The following is a 21,174-nucleotide window of genomic DNA, read 5'->3' as shown; positions in this document are numbered from 1 at the left end:
CTGTGCCCACAGGTACAGCTGCGAGTGCAGCCCCGGCTGGGCAGGCACCAACTGCGACCAGAACGTCAACGAGTGCGAGTCGCAGCCCTGCGCCAACGGCGGCACGTGCCGGGACATGAACAACGCCTACCTGTGCGACTGCCGGCCGGGATTCAGAGGTGAGCGGCCACGGCGAGACCCTCGGCTCTGCCATCACCCTCACCGCCTCCTGGGCACCTCACGAACCGCGCGCGCGCGCGGGCAGCAAGCGCCCTCTACCCCTCCACAATCTGCACGCCCTCCAGTGTGTGGATGAACGGGTCTCCCTCACTGAGTCTCTCATTCCCTCGTATAAGATTATTAAGGAGTTGGACACGTTAGAGGCAGGAAACATGTTCCCAATGTTGGGGGAGTCCAGAACAAGGGGCCACAGTTTAAGAATAAGGGGTAGGCCATTTAGAACTGAGATGAGGAAACACTTTTTCAGTCAGAGAGTTGTGAATCTGTGGAATTCTCTGCCTCAGAAGGCAGTGGAGGCCAATTCTCTGAATGCATTCAAGAGAGAGCTGGATAGAGCTCTTAAGGATAGCGGAGTCAGGGGGTATGGGGAGAAGGCAGGAACGGGGTACTGATTGAGAATGATCAGCCATGATCACATTGAATGGCGGTGCTGGCTCGAAGGGCCGAATGGCCTCCTCCTGCACCTATTGTCTATTGTCTCTCTCTCTCCCTCACATCTACTGTCTCATTCTCCATCTCTCCTGCTCACTCTCTCTGTCGATCTCTTACAATGGAAAGGAGGAGGAATTTCTTCAGCCGGAGGCTGGTGAATCTGTGGAGTTCATTGCCACAGACGGCCATGGAGGCCAAGTCATTGGATAATTTTTAAAGCGGAGATTGATAGCTTCTTGATTTGAAAGGGTCAAGGGTTACAGGGGAGAGCGCAAGAGAATTGGGTTGAGGTGGAAAAATAGATCAGCCATAATTGAGTGGGTGCAGTAAACCCGATGGGCTGAATGGCCTGATTCCGCTCCTATGTCTAATTGTCCTGTGATCTTTTGCATTTTCTCTCTCCTTTATCCATCTCTCACCTTTTCCCTCCTTCTACGTTTCCTCATCTCTCTCTCTCTCTCTCTTTCCTCTCTCTGGGGTGGCACAGAGGTCGAGCCGCTGCCTCACGGCATCAGAGACCTGGGTTTGATCCTCATCTTGGGTGCTATCTGTGTGGAGTTTACAGGTCCTCCCTGTGACAGTGTGGGGTTCCTCCGCGTGCTCCCGTTTCCTCCCATAATCCAGGAATGTGTGGGTTTGTAGGTTAATTGGCCTCTGTAAATTGCCCCTGGTGTATGGGTGAGTGGTAGAATCTGGGAGGAATTGATAACAATGCAGAGAGAATAATGTTGGATTAGATTAAAGGAGGGTGAGTGTAAATCAGTGATTGATGGTCAGCGTGTAACTGGGTTGGCTGAAGAGCCTGTTTGCATGCTGGGCCTCTCTATCTGTGTCCCATCCCCCCTCTTTTCGCTTCACTTTATCTCTCTCTTTAGTTTAGTTTCGTTGAGTGTATTGGCACATGTACCGAGGTACAGTGAAAAGCTTTTGTTGCGTGCTAAGCAGCCAGGGGAAAGACTATCCTTGATTACAATCGAGCCGTCCGCAGTGTACAGATACATGACAAAGGGAATAACGCTTAGTGCGAGATAGAGTCCAGTTAAGTCCGATTAAAGATAGTCCGAGCGTCTCCAGCGAGGTTGATAGTAGCCCGGGAGTGCTCTCCAGTTCTCGACGGGCTGATTCAGTTGCCTGATATCAGCACGTTGGCACAGTGCTAAAGTTGCTGCCTTACAGCGCCAGAGTCCCGGGTTCGATCCTGACTACGGGTGCTGTTTGTACGGCGTTTGTACGTTCTCCCCGTGACCTTTGTGGCTTTTCTCCAGGACCTTCGGTTGTCTCCCACACACCAAAGACTCCAAAAACCTACATCGTAGGTTAATTGTAAGGTGAGTTGTAAATTGTCCCCAGTGTGTGTGTGTAGGACAATGGCAGTGGACGGGGATCGCTGGTTGGCGTGGACTCAGTGCGGACTTGTATCTCTGAACTAAGCTAAACGCAGCTAGGAAGAAACTGTCCCTGAAACTGTCCTCTTTCCCCTCCCTTGCCTCTCCGTCCCACCCCACTCTTCCTCTCGCACTGTACAGTTTCTGGGCTGATGCATCTGTTCCTCTTCCAGGCCCTAATTGTCAGACGAACATCAACGAGTGTGCATCCAACCCCTGCCTGAACCTGGGCAGCTGTATTGATGATGTGGCAGGGTACAAGTGTAACTGCATCTTGCCGTACACAGGTAAGGGACTGGGAGGCAGGGGCTTCACACCATGCGCGGGTTTGTGGGCCGGGACCATGGACGTCCCCTGTACACAGGGGGCACAGGCTACATGGGATAACAAGCAGCCCTGTCTCTCCCCCACAACTAAAGTCCAGGCATCATCCTGGTGAATCTTCTCTGTGTGAGGGGATCTTTAATGTCATAAGGTCACAAGTGATAGGAGTAGAATTAGGCCATTCGGCCCATCAAGTCCGCTCCGCCATTCAATCATGGCTGATCTATCTCTCCCTCCTAACCCCATTCTCCTGCCTTCTCCCCATACCCTCTGACACCTGTACTAATCAATAATCTATCTATCTCTGCCTTAAAAATATCCACTGACTTGGCCTCCACAGCCTTCTGCGGCAAAGAATTCCACAGATTCACCACCCTCTGACTAAAGATCCATGTGCAACGTAGAGAGGGTGGGGTGGTCTTAGTTTAACACCTCAACTGGCAGGCAGTGACCGTACCTCCGTTAGACTTGCCAGCCTGGGTTACAGAACATGCAGCAGTACAGCACAGGAACAGGCCCTTCGGCCCACAAAGTCTAGGCCGAACACAAAGTCTAGGCCTGAGCATGATCCATATCCCCCCATTCCCTGCATATCCATGTGCCTATTTAAAAACCTCTTTAACACCACGACCTCCACCTGCCTCCTCCACCACTCCTGGCAGAACCTTCCACCACTGTCTGTATAAAACAAAATTGCCCTTCCCTCAACGGCATGGTGGCGCAGCGGTAGAGTTGCTGCCTTACAGCGAATGCAGCGCCGGAGACTCAGGTTCGATCCCGACTACGGGCGCCGTCTGTACGGAGTTTGTACGTTCTCCCCGTGACCTGCGTGGGTTTTCTCCGAGATCTTCGGTTTCCTCCCACACTCCAAAGACGTACAGGTATGTAGGTTAATTGACTGGGTAAATGTAAAAATTGTCCTTAGTGTGTGTCGGGTAGTGTTAATGTGCAGGGATCGCTGGGCGGCACGGACTCGGTGGGCCGAAGGGCCTGTTTCCGCGCTGTACCTCTAAAAACCCTAAGGAAAACTTTGGGAAAGACATCTTTCCAGAGGGAGGAGACTTCTCCTTCTCCTTTAAACTTTGAAGGGGTTCTCCTTTGAACCATTCCTTTAAAAGGAGTAGTTTACTCTCCTTTAAACTTTGCTCTTCTCACCTGAAAGCTATGCCCTCTGCCTGGTCTTTGACCTGGGAAACAGACACTGACGGTCTCTGCCTCTGTACAACAACATTGCCCCTCACATCTCCTGTAGCTCGATCCCAGATGAAAGCCCGCTGGGTTATGGCAGGGCTGACGCCACTGCCTTTCCTATTTAACTGTAGTTGGTGAGCTAATCAGTTCAAGGGAAACCCCCACTTCCGCCATCTCCGCGCCAACGCTTTGCGCCTAAATCTGAAAGCTTTAGACTTTGCAGTGTGAGGTGGGGAGGGGAGGGGAGAAGAGGGGAGTCTGGTGGGAGCTGGAAAAAAACAGCCCGCAGGTTTCCTGCCGGGAGGCTGGGCTGGTGAGCTGCTGTTGATTCCCGACTTCCTGCTGCTCACCGGGAACAATTGGTGGAAATAGCGTCACCCTTCCTGTCTCTGCCATGTTTCCCTGCAAACTCGTCAAGGCAAAGGCCAGGAGGTGACAAGGGGAGAGGGACCTCAGCTTCAGGAATACTTAACCCAAAACGCAACTTGTAAATGAATGTTCCCGCAACACTTTGCCATCAGTTTTATTCAAATGAAGTTGAAGGGTCCATTTCTCCGGCTGGGATCAATGTCTCCCATCCAGTCCGGTCGGGAGGGACTCCATGGTCCGAGCTCTCTCTCTGGTCCCAAGCTGAGGGGAAAATAAACCAAGGTCCTGCTTCAGCTCCCAACCCAGTGACCACTGACCCCTGCTGGACGGTCAGCTACAGTGAGGGTCAGTGTGTGTGTGGGGGGGGGGGCGTACCCCAGTGAGGGTCAGTCTGTGTGGGACCCGTACCCCAGTGAGGGTCAGTCTGTGTGGGGCCCGTACCCCAGTGAGGGTCAGTGTGTGTGTGTGTGTGTGTGGGGCCCGTACCCCAGTGAGGGTCAGTCTGTGTGGGACCCGTACCCCAGTGAGGGTCAGTCTGTGTGGGGCCCGTACCCCAGTGAGGGTCAGTGTGTGTGTGGGGCCCGTACCCCAGTGAGGGTCAGTCTGTGTGGGACCCGTACCCCAGTGAGGGTCAGTGTGTGTGGGGCCCGTACCCCAGTGAGGGTCAGTGTGTGTGTGTGTGTGTGTGTGGGGCCCGTACCCCAGTGAGGGTCAGTGTGTGTGTCACAACTCTCTGACTAAAAAAGTTTTTCCTCATCTCAGTTCTAAATGGCCTACCCCTTATTCTTAAACTGTGGCCCCTGGTTCTGGACTCCCCCAACATTGGGAACATGTTTCCTGCCTCTAACGTGTCCAACCCCTTAATAATCTTATACGTTTCGATCAGATCTCCTCTCATCCTTCTAAATTCCAGTGTAGACAAGCCTAGTCGCTCCAGTCTTTCAACATATGACAGTCCCGCCATTCCGGGAATTAACCTAGTAAACCTACGCTGCACGCCCTCAATAGCAAGAATATCCTTCCTCAAAAATTGGCTGGCTTTCCTCTGGTGTCCACCCCTATACCCAATGCCGTGCAGCCTGGTCGGTTAATGTCTTCGCTGTGAATTGCCCCCTTCTGTATCAGTGAGCGGGAGGTTGGTAACAATGCAGCGAGTATACAATGGGATTTGTGTGGGATTACTCTAAACTAAACGAAACTAAGTGAGACTCCGTGGGTGGGAAGTCAGAAGGGTCGGTCTCCGTGCTGGCTGACTGTGTGACCAGTGGTTAGGGTCGCCAACTGTCCCGTATTAGCCGGGACATCCCGGTATTTTGGGCTGAATTGGTTTGTCCCGTGCGGGGTCCGCCCTTATCCCGTGTTAGTAGGGGTTGCCAACTTCCTCGCTCCCAAATAAGGGGCAACGGGTGACGTCACCGCCCCCGCGACCCCGCGTGACCTCACCCAGCCAGCGGCCACGTGCTCCCGCTCCACCAATGGCGGCCGCTGGCTGGGTGAGGTCACGCGGGGCGCGGGGGCGGTGATGTCACCTTGCCCCGTATTTGGGAGTGAGGAAGTTGGCAACCCTACTCAGTGGTGGAGCTGAGATCAGTGTTACCTCCAAACTTCACAGGCAGTGGTCCCAGTGCTGGGCTGGCTCACCTTGTTGGGTGGTCCCAGCACGTGGCTCTTTCTGCACAACAACTCACCCATGGTTAACCATGAAGAGAGTATTTGTGTCTCGGATAATCCCCCAGAGTAAACCTGCCCCCCCCCCCCCCCCCCGGGGATGGGGCAGGGGTGGGGATTCCACAAGGTAGGAATTCCCATGTGGAATTCATGGCCACAGATGGCGGTGGAGGCCAAGTCAATGGATATTTTTAAGGCAGAAAAGTAGAAAGGTTCTTGATCAGTACGGGTGTCAGGGGTTATGGGGAGAAGGCAGGAGAATGGGGTTGAGAGGGAGAGATAGATCAGTTGTGATTGAAAGACGGAGGAGACTTGATGGGCCGAATGGCCTAATTCTGCTCCTAGAACTTATGAACTTACGCTCAACTCTAACGGAGCAAGACTGAGCCACACTGGGCCCCTCCACACTGGGGCCCCCCCACACTGCTGCCCCCTCCACACTGGGCCCCTCCACACTGGGCCCCTCCACACCGGGCCCCTCCACACCGGGCCCGTCCACACTGGGCCCCTCCACACTGGGCCCCTCCACACTGGGCCCCTCCACACAGGGCCCCTCCACACTGCTGCCCCCTCCACACTGGGCCCCTCCACACTGGGCCCCTCCACACCGGGCCCCTCCACACCGGGCCCGTCCACACTGCTGCCCCCTCCACACTGGGCCCCTCCACACTGGGCCCCTCCACACAGGGCCCCTCCACACTGGGCCCCTCCACACTGGGCCCCTCCACACCGGGCCCCCCCACACTGCTGCCCCCTCCACACTGGGCCCCTCCACACTGGGCCCCTCCACACAGGGCCCCTCCACACTGCTGCCCCCTCCACACTGGGCCCCTCCACACTGGGCCCCTCCACACCGGGCCCCTCCACACCGGGCCCGTCCACACTGCTGCCCCCTCCACACCGCACCCCTCCACACTGCTGCCCCCTCCACACCGCACCCCTCCACACTGCTGCCCCCTCCACACTGGGCCCCTCCACACTGGGCCCCTCCACACTGGGGCCCCCCCACACTGCTGCCCCCTCCACACTGGGCCCCTCCACACAGGGCCCCTCCACACCGGGCCCCTCCACACCGGGCCCGTCCACACTGGGCCCCTCCACACCGGGCCCCTCCACACAGGGCCCCTCCACACAGGGCCCCTCCACACTGCTGCCCCCTCCACACCGGGCCCCTCCACACCGCACCCCTCCACACTGCTGCCCCCTCCACACCGGGTCCCTCCACACTGGGCCCCTCCACACTGGGCCCCTCCACACCGGGCCCGTCCACACTGCTGCCCCCTCCACACCGCACCCCTCCACACTGCTGCCCCCTGTGGGTGGGGGGGGAGGGCACACTGTTCCCCAGGGGAGGGTGGGTTCTGTTACCCCGGGGGTGGGCACACTGCCAGCGGTGCTGACCGCGTTGTACGTTGCTTGTCCGTGATCACTAACGGTGTTACTCTCGTGTGCAGGGGTGAACTGCGAGGATGTGCTGGCACCGTGCGCCAGGCTGCCGTGTAAAAACCAGGGCGTTTGCCATGAGTCGGAGGATTACGAAAACTTCTCGTGCGGCTGTCCGGAGGGGTGGCAAGGTGAGAGGATGGGCAGGGTGGTCGTCACCGGCAACGCAGCCCGCGTGGAGCAGAGCATCATGGAGAGTAGCACGCACACAGTGTCACACACAACATGACACACACACACGCAGTGTCACACACGGCACAGCACGCACACAGTGTCACACACAACATGACACACACACACGCAGTGTCACACATGACACACACACACGCAGTGTCACACACGGCACAGCACGCACACAGTGTCACACACAACATGACACACACACACGCAGTGTCACACACGGCACAGCACGCACACACACACACAGTGACACACGGCACACACACGCAGTGTCACACACGGCACAGCACGCACACAGTGTCACACACAACATGACACACACACACAGTATCGCACACAACATGACACACACACAGTGTCACACACGGCACAGCACGCACACACACACACAGTGACACACGGCACACACACACAGTGTCTCACACCACACGGCACACACACAGAGTATTGCACGTGGCACAGCACACACACACAGTACACCCACACACAGTGTCACACACAGCATGGCACACACAGAGACCCGCGCAGCACACACACACACACATAGAGCCCTATACAGCACACGCACACACACATAGAGCCCTATACAGCACACGCACACACACATAGAGCCCTATACAGCACACACACACACACATAGAGCCCTATACAGCACACGCACACACACATAGAGCCCTATACAGCACACACACACACACACATAGAGCCCTATACAGCACACGCACACACACATAGAGCCCTATACAGCACACGCACACACACATAGAGCCCTATACAGCACACACACACACACATAGAGCCCTATACAGCACACGCACACACACATAGAGCCCTATGCAGCACACACACACACACACACATAGAGCCCTATACAGCACACACACACACACATAGAGCCCTATACAGCACACACACACACACCCGCACACGCAGTCCCTTTTCAGCGCACACACGCACACACCCACACAGAGCCCAATACAACACACACACACACACAGCCCAATACAGCACACACACACACACAGCCCAATACAACACACACACACACACACACACACACACACACACACACACACAGTGCAGTGTGAACTGCAGCAGTCGGTCTGCTGAACACAGAAGCTTAGGTTTAGATTCAGGTTAATTATTGTCATATGTACTGAGATGCAGTGAAAAGCTTTTGTTTGCCTGCTATCGAATCATATCAGAGAATACTGTACATGAATACCATCAAGTCAAACTCAAGTGCAACAGGTAGAGCAAAGGGGAAGACACAGAGTGCAGGATGTGGTGTCTGTTGATCACTGAATCTCTGCTGCCTCCAGGCCAGACCTGTGAAAAGGATGTGAATGAGTGTGTGAAGAGTCCGTGCCAGAACGGAGCCAATTGCCAGAACTCAATGGGTGGATTCCAGTGCGTTTGTCGAGAGGGCTACACCGGCATCACCTGCGAGACCGATGTGGACGACTGCCTGCCCAGTGAGTGGAGCGAGGAAGGGAGTGGGCGAGGGCTGGAAAGAGTGAGAGGGAGAGGGAGAGGGTGAGGGAGGAGGGAGAGGGAGAGGGAGAGGGAGAGGGAGGAGGGTGAGGGAGAGGGAGAGGGAGAGGAGAGGGAGAGGGAGAGGGAGAGGGAGAGGGAGAGGGAGAGGGAGAGGGAGAGGGGGAGGGTGAGGGAGAGGGAGAGGGAGAGGGAGAGGGAGAGGGAGAGGGAGAGGGAGAGGGAGAGGGAGAGGGAGGAGGGAGAGGGAGAGGGGAGAGGGTGAGGGAGAGGGAGAGGGAGAGGGAGAGGGAGAGCGGAGAGGGAGAGGGAGAGGGAGAGGGTGAGGGAGAGGGAGAGAGGAGAGGGGAGGGAGAGGGAGAGGGAGAGGAGAGGGAGAGGGAGAGGGAGAGGGAGAGGAGAGGGAGAGGAGAGGGAGAGGGAGAGGGAGAGAGGGAGAGGAGAGGGAGAGGGAGCGCACAGACTCCTACAGAGTGCAGTCCGCTGTTCAGATATTGATACCGGCTACCGGGGGGAGCCCATTAGCCTTTTGCCCCACGATGCCGTGGAGACTTTACAGTCGAGTGAGAGGGCCGATGGAGCAGTGTCAGCTCAGATGGAGACGTGCAGATGGAACACTTCGCCCAAAGGAGGTTGCAGCACTCCTCCCACTGTAGTAGTGTGGCGTTTCATCAATGACCTTCCAATGGATCAGAATCGCCCCTCTGATGGCACATAGAGTTAGATTTAGCTCTTAGCACTACAGGAATCAAGGGATATGGGGAAAAAAGCAGGAACGGGGTACTGATTTTGGATGATCAGCCATGATCATATTGAATGGTGGTGCTGGCTCGAAGGGCTGAATGGCCTACTCCTGGCAGCTATTTTCTATGATCCATGTTTCTATGTTTACCTGGGGTTTTGGGGTAATTGCCTCAATTCCAGTGCAGAACTCCCCCAGTACGGCCCCTTCCACAGCAGACCATTTCCAGAGAGATATTCCCCTCCAACTATTCAGTGCTACCACTTCAACAGAACGGCCAAGCTTTTGCTTTGGGCCCACGCTTGTGTTCATAAGCTTGGGGAGACACGGATGGCACAGCGGTAGAGTTTGCTGCCTTCCAGTGCCAGAGACCCGGGTTCGATCCTGACTATGGGTGCTGAGTGCATGGAGTTTATACGTTCTCCCCGTGACCACATAGGTTTTCACTGGATGCTCCGGTTTCCTCCCACACTTCAAAGACCTGCGGGTTTGTATTTGGCTTCGGTAAAGATTGTAAATTGTCCTTAGTGTGTAGGATAGTGCTGAAGATGTATGGCTTTGTAGGTTAATTGGCTTTGGTAATCTGCACCGAGTGTGTAGGATAGTGCAGGTGTGTGGGGATCGCTGGTCGGAGTGCACTTGCTGGGCCTGTGTTTGTGTTGTATTTCTAAAACTAAACTTACAGGGTGGAGAGTGTAGTGGTGGGGAGAGAGTGGTGGGGAGAGAGTAGTGGGGAGAGTGGTGGGGAGAGAGTGGTGGGGTTGGGAGAGAGTGGTGGGGAGAGAGTGGTGGGGAGAGAGTGTGGGGTTGGGAGAGTGTGGTGGGAGAGAGTGGTGGGGAGAGTGTGGTGGGGAGAGAGTGGTGGGGAGAGTGGTGGGGTTGGGAGAGTGTGATGGAGAGAGAGTGGTGGGGAGAGTGTGGTGGGGAGAGAGTGGTGGGGAGAGAGTGGTGGGGAGAGTGGTGGGGAGAGAGTGGTGGGGTTGGGAGAGTGGTGGGGAGAGAGTGGTGGGGAGAGAGTAGTGGGGAGGGAGTGGTGGGGAGAATGGTGGGGAGAGAGTAGTGGGGAGGGAGTGGTGGGGAGAATGGTGGGGAGAGAGTGGTGGGCAGAGTGTAGTGGGGTTGGGAGAGTGGTGGGGAGAGTGTGGTGGGGTTGGGAGAGTGGTGGGGAGAGAGTGGTGGGGTTGGGAGAGTGTAGTGGGGAGAGTGTGATGGAGAGAGAGTGGTGGGTTGGGAGAGTGTGGTGTGGTGGGGAGAGTGTGGTGGGGAGGGTGCGGTGGGGTTGGGAGAGTGGTGGGTTGGGAGAGAGTGGTGGGGAGAATGTGGTGGGGAGAGAGTGGTGGGTAGAGAGTGGTGGGAGAGTGTGGTGGGGTTGGGAGAGGAGTGGGTTGGAGTAAGTCCATGGTTTATCCGACCACAGATCCCTGCCACAATGGGGCGTCGTGCTCGGACGGTGTGAACAACTTCTGTGCCTCTGCCTGCCGGGCTTTGGCGGCCCCAAGTGTGAAGACGACATCAACGAATGCGCCAGCGACCCGTGCAGGAACAACGGCAACTGCACCGACTGCGTCAACAGCTACACCTGCACCTGCCCGCTGGGCTTCAGCGGCATGCACTGCGAGAACAACGCGCCCGACTGCACCGAGAGGTGAGGGCAGCCAGCCGGGGCAGAGGGCCAGGCTGGCAGGAAGGGTGTAGGGGGCGGGAGAGAGGGGACCCGGGGAGAGAGGGGGGGGGGGCGGGAATGTTGGGAGGTAGAGGCAGTGTGGGAGACGGATTCTCTCTGGGAGAGAGAGAGGGTATTGGAGAGAGAGTTACAAGGACAGCATGGTGGCACAGCGGTAGAGTTGCTGCCTCACAGCGACAGAGACCCTGGATCAATCCCGACTACAGCTGCTGTCTGTACGGAGTTTGTACGTTCTCCCCTTGACCTGTGTGGGTTTTCCCCTGTGCTCCGGTTTCCTCCCACATCCCAAAGACGAACTTGGTTAATTGGCTTGGTATAATTGTAAATTGTCCCTAGTATGTGTAGAATAGTGTTCGTGTGCGGGGATCGCTGGTTGGCGCGGACTCGCTGGGCCGAAGGGCCTGTTTCTGTGCTGTATCCAACTAAACTAAAGGACGAGGGGCTGAGGGGTAAGGGTGGTGAAAAAGGCAGAGTGGGAGGAGAGGGCAGTGAGAGGAATGGGACTTGGTGGGGAGGGGGGGGGAGGGAGAGCCTGGGCTGTCGAGTATTCACAATGATGAGATGGTTTTGATATACTATAAGCAGGTTGGAGAATTTGTAACTGGAGTACACAGGTTCATATTATCTGGCTTAAGATCAAGGAACGTTGCGAATTGTTACTGAGGTTGTGAATTGTGCTGCTTGAATGGGTGGTGACAGCAGGCCTGGCAGCAGCTTCCCAATGTGAACGCTCACGGTTAGAATGTGTAGGAAGGAACTGCAGACGCTGGTTTACACCGAAGACAGACACAAAATGCTGGAGTAACTCAGCGGGACTGGCACCATCTCCGGAGAGAAGGAATGGGTGGCGTTTCGGGTCGAGTCTGAAGAAGGGTCTCGGTTTGAAAGGTCACCTATTCCTTTTCTCCGGAGATGCTGCCTGACCCGCCGTTACTCCAGCATTCTGCGTCTGGAAATAGGACAGATTATTTCAGTGAGCCAGCAGAGGCACGATGGGATGAATGGCCTCCTCCGTAAGCTCCATGATTCATGCCGTTCCTCCCTCCAGCTCCTGCTTCAATGGTGGGACGTGTGTGGATGGGATCAACACCTTCACGTGCCTCTGCCCGGCCGGCTTCACCGGCAACTACTGCCAGCACGACATCAATGAGTGCGACTCCAGGCCCTGCCTCCACGGGGGCACCTGCCAGGACAGCTACGGCACCTACAAGTGTGCCTGCCCCCAGGGCTACACTGGGGTCAACTGCCAGGTAGGTGCTGCTGACCCACCCGGGGTGGGGTGGGGCGGGGGGGTGGGGTGGGGGTTGGGGGGGTGGGGTGGGGCGGGGTTTGGGGGGGGGGCCGTGGGGTGGGGTGGGGTGCGGTTCTGTGGTGGTGACCTTCTGCCGGGTTGCTCCCCAGGACCTGGTGCGTTGGTGCGACTCCTCGCCCTGCAAGAACGGCGGCAAGTGCTGGCAAACGGGCACCACCTACCGTTGCGACTGCCAGAGCAGCTGGACCGGCCTGTACTGCGACGTGCCCAGTGTGTCCTGCGAGGTGGCTGCCAAACTGCAAGGTAGACAACCCCCCCACCCCATCCGAATCCCACCCGTCCCCTCCCCATCCCCTCCCCCATCCTCAGCCGCTCCCCATCCCCTCCCCCTCTCCAGCCCCCTCCCCTTCCCCCATCTTCAACCCCTCCCCCATCAGCTCGACCCCTCCCAGTCCTCAGCCCCTCTCCTCCCCCATCCTCAGCCCCTCCCCTCCCCCATCCTCAGTCCGTCCCCCTCCCCATCCCATCCCCCTCCCTCTCCCCATCCCCTCCCCCATCCCCAGCCCCTCCCCCATCCCCAGCCCGTCCCCTTCCCCCATCGTGAACAACCCTGCCACCATTTGAGGCACCGTCACCATTACCAACCCCGTCGTTACCATCCATCACAGGTAGTGACCGTCATTAGCAGTTCCTGCACCCAGTCACGGGTAGTTTTACCCACCCCCGTGTCCTGAGACCCCTCCACAGTCCCCCACCCTCCTGCCCCTCCCTCCATCCCTCCCTCTGTCTCACTGTTCCTGGTTGACGTTGTGCTCCCCAGGGCTGGAGTCGGGCCTGTTGTGCCGTAACAGCGGCCTGTGCATCGACGCCAGCAACACCCACCGCTGCCAGTGCCAGGCCGGCTACTCGGGTAGCTACTGCGAGGAGCAGGTGGACGAGTGCGCTCCCAACCCCTGTCAAAACGGAGCCACCTGCACGGACTACCTGGGCGGCTACTCTTGTGAGGTGAGCGGGCGGGCGGGCGGGCAGGCGGGCACCCAGTGGCACCAAGGACCAGTGCCAGAGGGCATTGGTCAACGCTCTCTGTACTAAACCACTTATTTATTAATGATCTGTAAAATAGATGCTCTGTTTCATTCATTTGTTCAACATCTCTCTACATCACCGTCTGTATCTGTCGTTTCCCTTTCCCCTGACTCTCAGTCTGAAGAAGGGTCTCGACCTGAAACGCCTTCAGACTGAGTCAGGGGAAAACCAGAGATGTAGAAGGGACACTGGACAAATGAGTGAAAGGTCTGCAAGAAGCAAGGATCACCAAGGAAAGGTGGACCAATGGTCCAGTATTGGCTGTGGCTTGGTACAGTGGCCAAGGCACTATGGAGGCAGTTGTTCCTTTCATCAACATCCCTGGGAAGAGTCTCCGCTCCGATTTCTTGGAATAATGCAGATGTGGTTCTTGCCATCCAGAGTGGGTTAGTCACCAGCCTCTCTCTCTCTCTCTCTCTCTCTCTCTCTCCCATTGGATCACTTGCAGTGTGTCGCTGGCTATCACGGAATCAACTGCTCTGAGGAGATCAACGAGTGCCATTCACATCCCTGCCAGAACGGGGGCACTTGCATCGACCTCACCAACACCTTCAAGTGCTCCTGCCCACGGGGCACACAAGGTAGGAGTCACCGTGGATGTCCCCGTCTCCAACAGCCCCGCACGCCCCCCTGTTATAAGTCATCAGCGATCGGAGTAGAATTAAGGGCGGCACGGTGGCGCAGCGGTAGAGTTGCTGCCTTACAGTGAATGCAGCGCCGGAAACCCAGGTTCGATCCCGACTACGGGTGCTGTCTGTACGGAGTTTGTACGTTCTCCCTGCGTGGGTTTTTTCCGAGATCTTCAGTTTCCTCCCACACTCCAAAGACGTACAAGTATGTAGGTTAATTGGCTTGGTAAATGTAAAAATTGTCCCTGGTGGGTATAGGATAGTGTTAATGTGCGGGGATCGCTGGTCGGCGCGGACCCGGTGGGCCGAAAGGGCCTGTTTCCATGCTATCTTTGATGTTACGGGTTGAGGCCCTTCTTCTTCAGACTGAGAGACAGGGGAGAGGGAGACGAGAGGTTATGGAAGGGTAAGGTGTGAAGACGACAGATCAAAGCAGACGATGATCACGGAAATGTCAGACAGAGATAGATTCTTGATTAGAACGGGTGTCAGAGGTTGTGGGGAGAAGGCAGGAGAATGGGGTTAGGAGGAAGAGACAGATCAGCCATGATTGAATGGCGGAGTAGACTTGATGGGCCGAATGGCCTAATTTAATTTAGTTTAGTTTAGTTTAGAGATACAGCGCGGAAACAGGCCACTGTGTTACTCCAGCATTTTGTGTCTACCTTCGTTATTGGGAAAAGGCAGGAGACTGGGGTTGTGAGCAGATGGAGCCGCCATGTTTTCTGACGCTATTCCCCCCCCACCTTCCCCCCCACCCCCCGCCCCCCCCGCTCTCTCTCTCCACCCACAGGTGTGCACTGCGAGATCAACCTGGACGATTGCAGCCCCCCGCTGGACTCGCTGACCCAGGAGCCGCGCTGCTTCAACAAGGGCCACTGCGTGGACCGTGTGGGCAGCTACAGCTGCATCTGCCCTGCCGGCTTCGTGGGCGAGCACTGCGAGGGCGATGTCAACGAGTGCCTGTCCAACCCCTGCGAGCCACGCGGTACCCAGAACTGCGTGCAGCTCATCAACGCCTACCGCTGCGAGTGCAGGCCGGGCTACACAGGTCAGGCTGAGGCCCGCGCGGGGGGGGGGGGGGGAGGAATGTGGGGGGACGGGGAGAGGTGGCAGCGGACAGGGAGGGGAGTTGGATGGAGGGGACGGACCGATGGGGAGGGGAAAGATAGGTTTGTGAAGGGGAGAGGATTTAATAGGAATCCGAGGGGTAACTTTTTCACACAGAGGGTGGTGGGTTTATGGAACAAGCTGCCAGAGGAGGTAGTTGAGGCTGGGACTATCCCAACGTTTAAGAAACAGTTGGGCAGGTACATGGATAGGACAGGTTTGGAGGGATATGGACCAAGCGCGGGCAAGTGGGCCCTAGGGTAGCTGGGACATTGTTGGCCGGTGTGGGCGTTGGGCCGAAGGACCTGTTTCCACACAGTATCAATCTATGTCTCTAAGATGGGGAGGATTGAAGGGGGGCAAAGGAAGAGGGGGGGGGAGGGACAGGGAGGGAGGGGATGGGCGGGTTGAGGGAGCAATTGATGGGGTGTGGGGGGAGAGGGGGATGGGAGTCGGGGGAGGGTGAGGAGGGGGGCGAGGGGATGGGTGGGGAAAGGGGGCAATGGATGGGGAGGTGGGGCAGTGGGAGGAGGGAGGTGGGGGATGGGGAAAGGAGGACGAGGGGACAGATGGGGAGGGGAGGGGGGAGATGGCTGGAGGGTTGGGAACGTTGGATGGGGAGGGCTGCATTTGACCTCTGACCCTCACTGCGCGGCACCACTAACCTGTTGCCCCCTCTGTCCCGGCAGGTGTCCGGTGTGAGCGGGTGTTCGACGGCTGCAAAAGCCGGCCGTGCCGCAACGGTGGGACCTGCTCGGTCGCCGGGAACACCGCCCGCGGTTTCATCTGCCGCTGCCCCTCGGTGAGTGACCCCTTGCCCCCCCCCCCCCCCCCACCATCCTCTTCACACCCCCCTCCTCACATGAGGTCCATTTACTCAGTCGTCCTGTGCATTTGTTGCGGTCATAAGCTCATCAGTTCAGGGGAGCAGTCTACTCTGCCATTTAATCATTGCTGATCTATCTTTTCCTCTCAACCCCATTCTCCTGCCTTCACCCCATAACTCCAGACGCCCCTACTAATCAGGAGTCTATCTCTGCCTTAAAAAAACATCCACTGACTTGACCTTCACAGGCATCCGTGACATTGAATGCCACAGATTCACCACCCTGTGACTAAAGAAATTCCTCCTCATCTCCTTCCAAAAGGAACGTCCTTTAATTCTGAGGCCGTGACCGTTGGTTCTCGACTCCCCCAAGATGGTCCTGTGCAGACTCTGTGGTCCTGTGCATTTCTCACATGCTCCGGGTGCTGTGTGTTTCCATGGGCAGTCTCGTCAGTTCTGCGTGACATTCTCTGCCACCTTTCTCTTACAACATGTAACCAGCATCACAGAGTCAATGGCACTGAAACTGGGCCTTCAGCCCCCCCCCCCCAGTCCCAGGCCATTTACCCCAATATTACATTCATCCTCCCACTCAACCATGTTAACCCCCTCACACTCGAGCCCTCGCCCACCCACTCAGGGCGATTTACAGCACAAATCAAAGTGCTGGAGGAACTCAGCAGGGCAATAGACAGGCTGGTAAAACATGGTCTGTCCATTTGCCTCCATGGATGCTGCCTGACCCGCCGAATTCCTCCAACACTGTTTTTTTACTCAAGATTACAGCATTTGTAAGTCTCTTATGCCTGGAATTTACGGATATCTATTATCCTAGTATTAGCCCCCAAGCCGTGCACATCTTTAGATTTTTTTTTTTTAGACAATAGACAATAGGTGCAGGAGTAGGCCATTCAGCCCTTCGAGCCAGCACCGCCATTCAATGCGATCATGGCTGATCACTCTCAATCAGTACCCCGTTCCTGCCTTCTCCCCATACCCCCTCACTCCGCTATCCTTAAGAGCTCTATCCAGCTCTCTCTTGAAAGCATCCAACGAACTGGCCTCCACTGCCTTCTGAGGCAGAGAATTCCACACCTTCACCACTCTCTGACTGAAAAACTTCTTCCTCATCTCCGTTCTAAATGGCTTACCCCTTATTCTTAAACTGTGGCCCCTTGTTCTGGACTCCCCCAACATTGGGAACATGTTTCCTGCCTCTAATATGTCCAATCCCCTAATTATCTTATATGTTTCAATAAGATCCCCCCTCATCCTTCTAAATTCCAGTGTATACAAGCCTAATTGCTCCAGCCTTTCAACATACGACAGTCCCGCCATTCCGGGAATTAACCTAGTGAACCTACGCTGCACGCCCTCAATAGCAAGAATATTCTTCCTCAAATTTGGAGACCAAAACTGCACACAGTACTCCAGGTGCGGTCTCACCAGGGCCCGGTACAACTGTAGAAGGACCTCTTTGCTCCTATACTCAACTCCTCTTGTTATGAAGGCCAACATTCCATTGGCTTTCTTCACTGCCTGCTGTACCTGCATGCTTCCTTTCAGTGACTGATGCACTAGGACACCCAGATCTCGTTGAACATCCCCTCTTCCTAACTTGACACCATTCAGATAATAATCTGCCTTTCTATTCTTACTTCCAAAGTGAATAACCTCACACTTATCTACATTAAACTGCATCTGCCATGTATCCGCCCACTCACACAACCTGTCCAAGTCACCCTGCAGCCTTATTGCATCTTCCTCACAATTCACACTACCCCCCAGCTTAGTATCATCTGCAAATTTGCTAATGGTACTTTTAATCCCTTCATCTAAGTAATTAATGTATATCGTAAATAGCTGGGGTCCCAGCACCGAACCTTGCGGTACCCCACTGGTCACTGCCTGCCATTCCGAAAGGGACCCATTTATCCCCACTCTTTGCTTTCTGTCTGTCAACCAATTTTCTATCCATGTCAGTACCCTACCCCCAATACCATGTGCTCTAATTTTGCCCACTAATCTCCTATGTGGGACCTTGTCGAAGGCTTTCTGAAAGTCGAGGTACACCACATCCACTGACTCTCCCCTGTCCATTTTCCTAGTTACATCCTCAAAAAATTCCAGTAGATTTGTCAAGCATGATTTCCCCTTCGTAAATCCATGCTGACTCGGAATGATCCTGATTTTTATAGATTTTTTTTTTAGATTTAGAGATACAGCGCGGAAACAGGCCCTTCGGCCCACCGAGTCCGTGCCGCCCAGCGATCCCCACACATTAACACTATCCTACACACACTAGGGACAATTTTTACATTTTACCCAGCCAATTAACCTGCATACCTGTACGTCTTTGGAGTGTGGGAGGAAACCGAAGATCTCGGAGAAAACCCACTCAGGTCACGGGGAGAACGTACAAACTCCGTACAGACGGCGCCCGTAGTCAGGATCGAACCTGAGTCTCAGGCGCTGCATTCGCTGTAAGGCAGCAACTCTACCGCTGCGCCACCGTGCCGCCTTTAAGAGATGGCTTGAAACTGGAGCACCCAGAGGAAACCCACGCGGCCCTGGGGCGAACGTGCAAACTCCACATGGAGAGCACCCGAGGTTGTGAGTGAAGCAGAATTGCTGAGGTTATGAGGCTTCACTCACTGCACCACCTCTTCTCTGATCCACGTACTAGCTTCACCATGATGTTACACCCTGCCCTTGTCCTACAGAAATGGGCAGATCAATGGCAGATGGAGTTTAATCAGAAGGAGTGTGAGGTGTAGCTCTTCGGGCAGTCGGATGTAAGGTGAAGCTAGACAGTTGAAGGCAAGACTCTTAACGCTATTAATGTACATAGGGATCTTGGGGTCCAAATCCATAACTCCATGAAAGTGGCAACACAAGTAGATAGACTGGGGAAAGAAGGTATCTGATGTGCTTGCCTTTATCGGTCAGGGCATTAAGTATAAGAGTGAGGAAGCTTGCAGCTTTCTAGGATGCGGTCGGAGTAATGTGTGTAGATATAGGCATCCCATTACAGGAAGGATATGGAGACTTTGGAGAGGTGCAGCAGAGGTTTATCAGAATGCTGCCTGGAATGGAAAGCATTAGCTACAAAGAGAGATTGGACACACTTGGATTTTGTTTTGGAGTGTGAGAGATTGAGAAGAGGCCTGACAGAAATATATTAAATGATGAGAGGCACAGATGGGGAAGACATTCAGAATCTTCTTCCCAGGGTGGAAATGTCAATGATTAGAGATCATAGGTTGAAGGTGAGAAGGGCAAAGTTTAAAAAAGATGTGTGGGGTTATTTTACGCAGAGAGTGGTGGGTGCCTGGAACTCGCTGCCGGGGGTGGTGGTGGAGGAAGATGAGATTGTGGTGTTTAGGAAATCCTTAGGTAGACATGTGGAGATGCAGGGCTTGGAGGGTTATGGATCATGTGCAGGAAGAGGAGGCTAGTTTAACTGGGCAGATACAAGAAGATGGAGTCACTCACCTAGTCAGGCAGCATCTCAAAAGAAAACGAATAGGTGACGTTTTGGGTTAAGTGTGAGAAAGGGTCCCGACCCAAAACGTCACCTATTCCTTCTCTCGAGAGGTGCTGCCTGTCCCGCTGAGTTACTCCAGCGTTTTGTGTCAGTCTTCGGTTTAAACCAGCATCTGCAGTTCCTCCCTGTAGTTGGCGTTGTGTTTGGTCGGGACATGGTGGGCTGTTCCTGTACTGTTCCAGGTTAACGTCTGACTCTGACTGAAAGCCCCCTCCGCTCTCAGGGGTGTCAGGGGTGATGGGGAGAAGGCAGGAGAGTGGGGTTGGGAGGGAGAGACAGATCAGCCATGATTGAAAGGCGGAGTAGACTTGATGGGCCGAATGGCCTAATTCTGCTGCCATCACATGTGAACTCTCCGGTTTCCCGGCAGGGCTATGAGGGAGCGTCGTGCGAGAACCAGGCGAGTGTGTGCAGGACTCTACACTGCCGTAACGGTGGGACGTGCCTGGTGAGCGCGGGGGGTTTGCCTTACTGCGCCTGTACCCCGGAGCGAGGGGGTCCCGACTGCCGCCAGCCCACCAGCAGCCCCTGCGAGTCGCAGCCGTGCTACAACGGCGGCACGTGCGAGCGGACGACGGCCGAGCCCTTCTACCGCTGCCGCTGCCCGCCCCTCTTCAACGGGCTGCAGTGCTTCATCCTGGACTACGAGTTTGTCGGGGGCCGCGGCCAGGACATCACCCTGCCCCCCGACGTGGATGTGGGCTGTGAGAACCCGCAGTGCAGCCTGCTCGCCGCCAACCGCGTGTGCGAGGCCCGCTGCAACAGCCACGCCTGCGGCTGGGACGGTGGCGACTGCTCCCTCAACTTCACCGACCCCTGGAAGAACTGCTCGCAGGCCTTGCAGTGCTGGCGATACTTCGGCGACGGCAAATGTGACGACCAATGCAACAACCCCGGCTGCCTGTACGACGGCTTCGACTGTCAGAGCACGGAGTCGCAGTGCAAGTGAGTCTGGCTACGGGCAGGGGGGCAACCAGGGTGGTGGCACTGGGTCACCAGGCCAAGGCTGGTCTTGGGCAGAAGGCACCGGGCCAAGGCTGGTCTGGAGGGCATTAGAGCAGAGGGCACCGGGCCAAGGCTGGTCTGGAGGGGATAAGGGCAGAGGGCACCGGGCCAAGGCTCGTGAGATGGGGGTAACAAAGAGCAATGGGCACGGGCTGATGGCTGGTGAGGTCGGGCAGGATGGTGGGGGTAACCAGGGCAGTGGGCTCTGAGCCAGGGCTGGTGAAGAGGGGGTAGAGGGAGAAAAGCAACAACAGGCAGTGGGCACTGAGGCAGCGGTGGTGGGTGGGTGGATGGATGGGTTGCATGGGTGGATGGATGCGTGGGTGGGTGGATGGGTGGGGGCAGGAGGGGGATGGGCTAACTCAGGATGCGAAGGTTTCCATTCTGCTCAGGAAGTGAAGGAGGATGGGAAAGAAAGAGAGAAAGGATGAAGTTGAGAAAAGAACAAAAGAGAGGAGTGGGGATGTTGGGAAGTTGAGGGGGAGAAAGTCCTCGTGAACAGGGGGATGAGGATGGGATTATGGATTGGGATTGTGGGATGGGAAGGGATTATGAGATAGAATAATGGGATGGACTGTACGATGGATT

General features: G+C 55.8%; 1 protein-coding gene across 1 annotated transcript in view; it reads left to right on the top strand.

The window, feature by feature from the left end:
- notch1b (notch receptor 1b) overlaps positions 1-21,174 on the top strand; it is a 118,742-nt gene that overhangs the window by 80,946 nt on the left and 16,622 nt on the right. The window contains 13 exon segments of the mRNA XM_078426366.1: positions 13-158; positions 2,210-2,323; positions 7,043-7,162; positions 8,534-8,686; positions 10,865-10,909; positions 10,912-11,092; positions 12,180-12,381; positions 12,533-12,686; positions 13,204-13,388; positions 13,918-14,050; positions 14,892-15,149; positions 15,898-16,010; positions 19,952-20,526. Coding sequence (XP_078282492.1) covers positions 13-158; positions 2,210-2,323; positions 7,043-7,162; positions 8,534-8,686; positions 10,865-10,909; positions 10,912-11,092; positions 12,180-12,381; positions 12,533-12,686; positions 13,204-13,388; positions 13,918-14,050; positions 14,892-15,149; positions 15,898-16,010; positions 19,952-20,526 — 2,379 coding nt within the window.

Source organism: Rhinoraja longicauda, chromosome 31 (assembly GCF_053455715.1).
Source record: "Rhinoraja longicauda isolate Sanriku21f chromosome 31, sRhiLon1.1, whole genome shotgun sequence".
Taxonomy (NCBI): domain Eukaryota; kingdom Metazoa; phylum Chordata; class Chondrichthyes; order Rajiformes; family Arhynchobatidae; genus Rhinoraja; species Rhinoraja longicauda.
Note: the sequence above shows the minus strand (reverse complement) of the source record. Positions and strands in the feature narration are given on the sequence as shown.